Source organism: Oncorhynchus keta, chromosome 27 (genome assembly GCF_023373465.1).
Source record: "Oncorhynchus keta strain PuntledgeMale-10-30-2019 chromosome 27, Oket_V2, whole genome shotgun sequence".
Lineage (NCBI taxonomy): Eukaryota > Metazoa > Chordata > Actinopteri > Salmoniformes > Salmonidae > Oncorhynchus > Oncorhynchus keta.
Window position 1 is genome coordinate 17,455,364 of NC_068447.1, and position 8,817 is coordinate 17,464,180.

The window sequence follows — 8,817 nt, forward strand, 5'->3', positions numbered from 1 at the left end:
TCTTGACCTTTATGCACAGGTGGTACAGTGCTGTGTAGTGTTTTGTTCAGTTGGTTCACAAGTGGTACAGTGCTGTGTAGTGTAGTGCATCTGTAGTGTTGTGCAGCTGTTTCACGGGTGGTACAGTGCTGTGTAGTGTAGTGCATCTGTAGTGTTGTGCAGCTGTTTCACGGGTGGTACAGTGCTGTGTAGTGTAGTGCATCTGTAGTGTTGTGCAGCTGTTTCACGGGTGGTACAGTGCTGTGTAGTGTAGTGCAGGTGGTGTAGTGGAGTAACACGTTTCCTTAGACCGGCAGGACTCGAGTCTGCTCCCAGAGCCTGATGGTGGACTAACACAGTCTGAGTCTGTATTTACACATACCGCACAGGTTACATACTAGATCGGCTGCTGGGGTTCATGCAAAGAGATGGAGGACAAGAGTTTACTAATGGTAGCTCCTCTGACCAAGCTTAATATCTAGGGTTAAGCTCAATGGGCTAACACAGGCTCAAGTCCTTCAAACAACCCAAGTTTGATACCAAATTGGTCACACTAGTTTCCCTCCAACGGTGTATTGTGCCCCACTACATCAGTGGTGGTTGTAGTGGGATGTCTGCAGTCTATGTAGCAGTTTGCTTTGGGGGTTGGATGCAGACCTGCTTAAGGTATGTGAGGTCTGGACCTTTATGGCAAATATGTCTTTGCCCTGTAACCACAGACCAGTGGTGGAAAAAGTACCCAACTGTCATACTTGAGTAAAAGTAAAGATACCTTAATAGAAAATTGACTCAAATAAAAGTAAAAGTCACCCAGTAAAATTCTACTTGAGTAAATGTATACAAGTATTTGGTTTAAAATATACATCAGTATCAAAATAATACTATAAATAATTTAAAAGCAGATGGTACCATTTTCTGTTTTATTTATTTATTTCCGCAAAGCCACGGGCACACTCCAACATTCAGACATAATTTACAAACGAAGCATGTGTGTTTAGTGAGTCCTCCAGATCAGAGTCAGTAGGGATGACCAGGGATGTTCTCTGTTTAGTGAGTCTGCCAGATCAGAGGCAGTAGGGATGACCAGGAATGTTCTCTGTTTAGTGAGTCTGCCAGATCAGAGGCAGTTGGGATGACCAGGGATGTTCTCTGTTTAGTCAGTCCTCCAGATCAGAGGCAGTAGGGATAACCAGGGATGTTCTCTGTTTAGTGAGTCTGCCAGATCAGAGGCAGTAGGGATGACCAGGGATGTTCTCTGTTTAGTGAGTCTGCCAGATCAGAGGCAGTAGGGATGACCAGGGATGTTCTCTGTTTAGTGAGTCTGCCAGATCAGAGGCAGTAGGGATGACCAGGGATGTTCTCTGTTTAGTGAGTCTGCCAGATCAGAGGCAGTAGGGATGACCAGGGATGTTCTCTGTTTAGTGAGTCCTCCAGATCAGAGGCAGTAGGGATGACCAGGGATGTTCTCTGTTTCGTGAGTCCTCCAGATCAGAGGCAGTAGGGATGACCAGGGATGTTCTCTGTTTAGTCAGTCCTCCAGATCAGAGGCAGTAGGGATGACCAGGGATGTTCTCTGTTTAGTGAGTCCTCCAGATCAGAGGCAGTAGGGATGACCAGGGATGTTATATGTTTAGTCAGTCCTCCAGATCAGAGGCAGTAGGGATAACCAGGGATGTTCTCTGTTTAGTGAGTCTGCCAGATCAGAGGCAGTAGGGATGACCAGGGATGTTCTCTGTTTAGTGAGTCCGCCAGATCAGAGGCAGTAGGGATGACCAGGGATGTTCTCTGTTTAGTGAGTCCTCCAGATCAGAGGCAGTAGGGATGACCAGGGATGTTCTCTGTTTAGTCAGTCCTCCAGATCAGAGGCAGTAGGGATGACCAGGGATGTTCTCTGTTTAGTCAGTCCTCCAGATCAGAGGCAGTAGGGATAACCAGGGATGTTCTCTGTTTAGTGAGTCTGCCAGATCAGAGGCAGTAGGGATGACCAGGGATGTTCTCTGTTTAGTGAGTCTGCCAGATCAGAGGTAGTAGGGATGACCAGGGATGTTCTCTGTTTAGTGAGTCCTCCAGATCAGAGGCAGTAGGGATGACCAGGGATGTTCTCTGTTTAGTGAGTCTGCCAGATCAGAGGCAGTAGGGATGACCAGAGATGTTCTCTGTTTAGTGAGTCCTCCAGATCAGAGGCAGTAGGGATGACCAGCGATGTTCTCTGTTTAGTGAGTCCTCCAGATCAGAGGCAGTAGGGATGACCAGGCATCGATGTTCTCTGTTTAGTCAGTCCTCCAGATCAGAGGCAGTAGGGATAACCAGGGATGTTCTCTGTTTAGTGAGTCTGCCAGATCAGAGGCAGTAGGGACGACCAGGTATGTTCTCTGTTTAGTGAGTCTGCCAGATCAGTGGTAGTAGGGATGACCAGGGATGTTCTCTGTTTAGTGAGTCCTCCAGATCAGAGGCAGTAGGGATAACCAGGGATGTTCTCTGTTTAGTGAGTCTGCCAGATCAGAGGCAGTAGGGATGACCAGAGATGTTCTCTGTTTAGTGAGTCCTCCAGATCAGAGGCAGTAGGGATGACCAGGGATGTTCTCTGTTTAGTGAGTCCTCCAGATCAGAGGCAGTAGGGATGACCAGGCATCGATGTTCTCTGTTTAGTCAGTCCTCCAGATCAGAGGCAGTAGGGATAACCAGGGATGTTCTCTGTTTAGTGAGTCTGCCAGATCAGAGGCAGTAGGGATGACCAGGGATGTTCTCTGTTTAGTGAGTCCGCCAGATCAGAGGTAGTAGGGATGACCAGGGATGTTCTCTGTTTAGTGAGTCCTCCAGATCAGAGGCAGTAGGGATGACCAGGGATGTTCTCTGTTTAGTGAGTCTGCCAGATCAGAGGCAGTAGGGATGACCAGGGATGTTCTCTGTTTAGTGAGTCCGCCAGATCAGAGGCAGTAGGGATGACCAGGGATGTTCTCTGTTTAGTGAGTCCTCCAGATCAGAGGCAGTAGGGATGACCAGGGATGTTCTCTGTTTAGTCAGTCCTCCAGATCAGAGGCAGTAGGGATGACCAGGGATGTTCTCTGTTTAGCCAGTCCTCCAGATCAGAGGCAGTAGGGATAACCAGGGATGTTCTCTGTTTAGTGAGTCTGCCAGATCAGAGGCAGTAGGGATGACCAGGGATGTTCTCTGTTTAGTGAGTCTGCCAGATCAGAGGCAGTAGGGATGACCAGGGATGTTCTCTGTTTAGTGAGTCCTCCAGATCAGAGGCAGTAGGGATGACCAGGGATGTTCTCTGTTTAGTGAGTCTGCCAGATCAGAGGCAGTAGGGATGACCAGCGATGTTCTCTGTTTAGTGAGTCCTCCAGATCAGAGGCAGTAGGGATGACCAGGGATGTTCTCTGTTTAGTGAGTCCTCCAGATCAGAGGCAGTAGGGATGACCAGGGATGTTCTCTGTTTAGTGAGTCTGCCAGATCAGAGGCAGTAGGGATGACCAGAGATGTTCTCTGTTTAGTGAGTCCTCCAGATCAGAGGCAGTAGGGATGACCAGGGATGTTCTCTGTTTAGTGAGTCCTCCAGATCAGAGGCAGTAGGGATGACCAGGCATCGATTTTCTCTGTTTAGTCAGTCCTCCAGATCAGAGGCAGTAGGGATAACCAGGGATGTTCTCTGTTTAGTGAGTCTGCCAGATCAGAGGCAGTAGGGATGACCAGGGATGTTCTCTGTTTAGTGCGTCCGCCAGATCAGAGGTAGTAGGGATGACCAGGGATGTTCTCTGTTTAGTGAGTCCTCCAGATCAGAGGCAGTAGGGATGACCAGGGATGTTCTCTGTTTAGTGAGTCTGCCAGATCAGAGGCAGTAGGGATGACCAGGGATGTTCTCTGTTTAGTGAGTCTGCCAGATCAGAGGCAGTAGGGATGACCAGGGATGTTCTCTGTTTAGTGAGTCCTCCAGATCAGAGGCAGTAGGGATAACCAGGGATGTTCTCTGTTTAGTGAGTCCTCCAGATCAGAGGCAGTAGGGATGACCAGGGATGTTCTCGGTTTGTGAGTCTGCCAGATCAAAGGCAGTAGGGATGACCAGGGATGTTCGGTTGATAAATGTGTGAATTTGACTATTTTCATGTCCTGCTAAGCATTCGAAATGTAATGAGTACCTTTTGGGTGTCAAGGAAAATGTATGGAGTAAAAAGTACAATATTTTCTTAAGAAATGTTGTGAAGTAAAAGTAAAAGTAGTCAAAAATATAAATAGTTAAGTAGAGTACATATACTCCAAAAAACTACTTAAGTAGTACTTTAACATATTTTTTCTTAAGTACTTTACACCACTGCCACAGAGTCAACTTAACTTCAGGCATAGTCTTGTAAACCCAGGCAAGCCAGAACTTTTGAAAATTGTTCTGGACCTGGATGTCTAGAGAGACTACTTCAAGCATTTTTACCCATCAATTGCTTCAATAGTGATACATTGTGAGTTGCATTTAAGTATCTATTCCAAAGACTATTCCAAAGACTTCCACATTGAAGAAAGGACACCCTCCATCCCATAATCTACATCAGCCATACTCAAAGACACTGAAAATACTGCTCTGCATCTATGATTAGAACACAGCTCTATCATTTGAAATGCCAGAGGAGCCGAACAACAAAACCAGAAAGACAAAAAGAAAGAGGCAATAGCATGACTCCACCTCCAGAGGGTGCTGTCTTTTATTTTTGTGTGGAAACTTGTCCGTTGGTGAACGTAGCATTTTCTTATTGGCTCTTACCGACAGGCTAATTTCGGGTCAAGTCCTTCCTGCGCATGAAGTCTGTTGGGTCAGCAGTGCGGTGGTTCCTTTAGCCCTTTGTAAACATTTGATAATAATAATCGATTGAAATAGACGACGGAAACCGTATAATAATAACATTATTGTAAGGTGTGTTGCACGCGGAGCTTAATTTAACGTCTGCAGAACAAGGGGGTAACAGCAGAGAATGACGAACGGTTCAAAGAGAAAAGAAGAAGTTCATCTCGCCAACGGGGGTGTAAAGCAGTCCACATGGAGCAAAGTCTTAAATAGTACCGCTGTATGGGAAGAGAAGGTTGGTTTAGCTCATCTGATTATAATGATATTGTTGTTTTTCATGTATATTTTTAACAAAGCTGGATATTTAGCGCTTTCATATTGGGCCCTCACTTGATTGGCCAGACAGCTAACTTTAACCAGCATGCTAACGTACCTAGCTGGCTGTCACCAGGAATCAGGATCAGGTAACGTAGGCTAACGTTAGCTATTTAGGTTGGGGTCATGGTTGAGGATCTGATTTCCCTGTCTCAAGTGTCAATGATAGTTGTGACTCCTATGATTTTGTATTTTAGCTAACTACATTGACATTGTGAAGATATGGCCCGGGAGTTGCCGTGGCCTTTGTTACAGTCAAGATGAATGCAAATAGTAATCCGTCAAACCCACTGGTCTTTGAGTAGCCATTAGCTTCACCCCTCAGTGACTTCTTCAAGATTAATCAAACGTTCGCTAGGTTGTCGGCATTTAGCACAGCAGCTCTCAAACGTACCACTGTTTACACTACGCTCGTACATGAATTTGTGGACATTTTTGTATACTGTCTGCAGGGGAAACTTGCCAGTGGATGAATATAGAATACTTTATAAATGTGACTATGACATTACTTGCTCCTCTTTGAAACAAAACTCACTTACTTTGATCCTTTTCTTCTTCTTACTCTCCAGGATGAGTTTTTAGATGTGATCTACTGGATTCGACAGATTATTGCTCTCATCCTTGGCGTGATATGGGGTGTTGCACCACTAAAAGGCTTCATAGGAATAGCCATGTAAGTATCATAACGCCTACTCTCCTTTTGCACTCATTGTGGACTGCAGGGCCAGGAGAGTACACTGGTTCGATGCATCTCTCTACGATACATCCCCTTAAAACAACTACCTCTTGCAGTGCTAATAATTTATTTCACAACAGTAACATCTTTGTGTATAGATTCCCTCTCCCTTCTTCCCTTCCTGTTTTTTCCCAAACAACTATAACAACTGTTCCTTAACTTCAATAACAACGACGGCTCCATCTCTGTCTAACCTCTCGTCCTCCAGATTCTGTGTCATCAACGCGGGGGTCCTGTATGTGTACTTCAGCAGCTTTCAGCAGGTGGACGAGGAGGAATATGGAGGAACGTGGGAACTCACCAAAGAAGGCTTCATGACATCCTTTGCATTATTCCTGGTACGCACACATTTGTTTAACCTCTGTGGAAGTAATGTTCCAGGTAGTATTTATTTTGTGGTCAGTGGTCACCAACCCTGGTCATAGAGAGATTGTTTAGTCTGGGGACATGGCTGAGGGATCTGATTTCCCTGTCTCAAGTGCCAATGATAGTTGTGACTCCCTTGATTTTATATTTTAGCTAGCTACATTGACATTGTGAAGATAGGGCCCGGGAGTTGTTGTGGGCTTTGTTACAGTCAAGATTAATGCAAATACTAATCCGCCAAACCCACTGGTCTTTGAGTAGCCATTAGCTTCACCCCTCAGTGACTTCTTCCTCAAGATTAATCAAACCTTTGCTAGGTTGTCGGCATTTAACGATAGTTGTGAGTAGGCAAGTCAGTTATGAACAAATTCTTATTTTCAATGACGGTCTAGGAACAGTGGGTTGACTGCCTTGTTCAGGGGCAGAACAACAGATTTTCACCATGTCAGCTCAGGGATTTGATCTTGCAACCTTTCGGTTGCTTGTCCAATGCTCTAACCACTAGGCTACATTCCGCCCCCATCTGATTGAAGTAAAAGCCTGATACGTGATCTATTAAGAGTTCAATTGGATATTGCAGTGATGTAAAAAGCACAACAACATACATTCTTTGAGCATGGATTCAGTGCCCTGATATGGTTCTGAGAATTTAACAAAAACACTGTTTTCACAAGGACTGAAAATAGCCAATAGTCTCTCAATCTGTATCAGTTTCTGATACTGTATGTGAAAATGTCCTTTATCCATGGCTAACCCTCTCTCTTTCCAGGTGGTGTGGATAATATTTTACACAGCGCTTCATCATGACTGAAGACCCGAGGGGAATCCAATCCATTCGAGAAAATATGAACATTTCAGTTGAAGTTAAAATGTCAAGACATGAAGTGTTTAGAAATTGTTTTTAAGACAACTCGGAAACTCCGAACCTCTTGAGTTAAAATGTACATACGTTTTTTTTTTTTTCGTAGAGCTTCCGATTGGTTGATTCTGATATTTTCCAAGTGGGGAAGCAGAGCTCATTTTTTTCCCAATGAGTTTCCAATTCGGAAATGTCAGAGTTTCCGAGTTGCTTTGAAAGCGGCAAAACTCCACCATTTCTGGTGTGTCACCACCCACACCTAGAACCCGTCTGTATGCAGTGCATTTTGGGAGCCATAGTTTGACATCAATGACCTTGTAAGACCATCAGGTTAACATTAAGCTATGGCTCTGTTTGAATACTTTATTGGTGCATCTCAATCCTTTAACATTGCTTCTTCTCTTCATCTCCTTTCCTTTATCTGAACTGACATGTAAACACAGCACTGGTGAGGGAATGTGGAGGATGCCATTTAGAAATTTCCTCTCACCTGTCCAGTTATGTCATTTCAATGCAGATAAAGGGCATGAGGAAAATAGGTATTTTTTGACTATTGAGATGCAACCTTTCCATCCATCTGTATTTCTCCTTAACTTTCTAGAGTTGATCACTAATCTGACAGAAATGGGTTGATGAAAGCAAGTGCTCAGCCAGATTGTTTCCACCTACCCATCCCATAGAGAATGATAGAGTTCTCTAGTGGCCAAAAGGCTGTATTTGCATGGGCAGCACCATTGAGGGCTTCCACCATTTTAATGTAATCAACTGGGTGGGACTTTTAACTTCATTGGTTGATCCCTCCTCGTGACTCTGATGGAGTAATGTACAACTGGGTCATCAGAAGGGATCAGCCAATTGTAAAGAAGAAATTTGACTACTTAAAAATGGAGATTGCCTCAATCGTGCTGCCCATGCTGTCACAAACGCTATAATTGCACAATTACAAAGATGAGTCCTCTGTATATCTTTGACCCACACAGCCTAGATCAGTGTAATCTTCATGGAGAGATGGAAGGAAACCGTAATCTCTGAAGTGTTGGAACTCTGTCCAACTTTTAAGCTAAAACTGTTCTACAGCCATCATTTGTTTTTGTTTTCACTTAGTAATGGCAGTATTTGTATCTAGCAGTCAGAACTGGTTTTAATTAAACTTTTTTTGTTTGTTTTCCCTCACACATAGCTTCCAAATCAAATAGTCTTACCTAATGTTCTGAGATTATTAATTTAAAACATCTGTAAATTCTGTAAAATGTTCCCTTTTCTCAATCTGCATTGTATTAAACTGATTTATTTGTACTCCTTTGTTATATCTTGGTTGATGTAACATACATTTCAGTATTTTATAGTTCATTCAATGAATCGTTTGTGCAAGATGTCTGTAATGACTACTGTACCACGTACATGATTGGTTTTTGAGAGTATTGTATTTTCTGATTTGGGAATCACATTAAACATGGGCTTTGTTTATCATCCAATTTCAAAGAGATGCTGTGTCACTGATTTAGTATTTGTTAAGAGCATGTCAACTCTTTTGCTGAGTAAAATCTTCTACATTCACACAGGTGCAGTTCTTTGAATATGAATGGTACAGTACAGGTGACTCAAGTGTGTGCACATCCTTGTCTCAACAACTAGTCACTAGTACATCATCTTGCAAGCATACAGTCTTCTGATTTTAAAATAAACTGTCTCCATAGCATGGACAAATTTCTAATTTTGGGAGACTCA

The 8,817-nt window shown here is 43.8% G+C and overlaps 1 protein-coding gene across 1 annotated transcript; it reads left to right on the forward strand.

Moving 5' to 3' along the window:
- The first annotated feature begins 4,735 nt into the window (after nt 1-4,735).
- Nucleotides 4,736-8,571, forward strand: rab5if (RAB5 interacting factor). Its single transcript, XM_035756484.2, has 4 exons — nt 4,736-5,048; nt 5,698-5,801; nt 6,073-6,202; nt 7,000-8,571. Exons 1-4 carry the CDS (start codon nt 4,941-4,943, stop codon nt 7,039-7,041), a joined length of 384 nt encoding a protein of 127 aa, XP_035612377.1. The 5' UTR covers nt 4,736-4,940; the 3' UTR covers nt 7,042-8,571.
- The last annotated feature ends 246 nt before the right edge of the window (nt 8,572-8,817 follow it).

Excerpts from the sequence above, each read along its gene's own strand:
- rab5if (XM_035756484.2), top strand. The coding sequence starts at position 4,941 with ATGACGAACGGTTCAAAGAGAAAAGAAGAAGTTCATCTCGCCAACGGG. Across the intron at positions 5,049-5,697 it reads CCGCTGTATGGGAAGAGAAG|GATGAGTTTTTAGATGTGAT; the intron begins GTTGGTTTAGCT and ends CTTACTCTCCAG. Across the intron at positions 6,203-6,999 it reads CATCCTTTGCATTATTCCTG|GTGGTGTGGATAATATTTTA; the intron begins GTACGCACACAT and ends CTCTCTTTCCAG.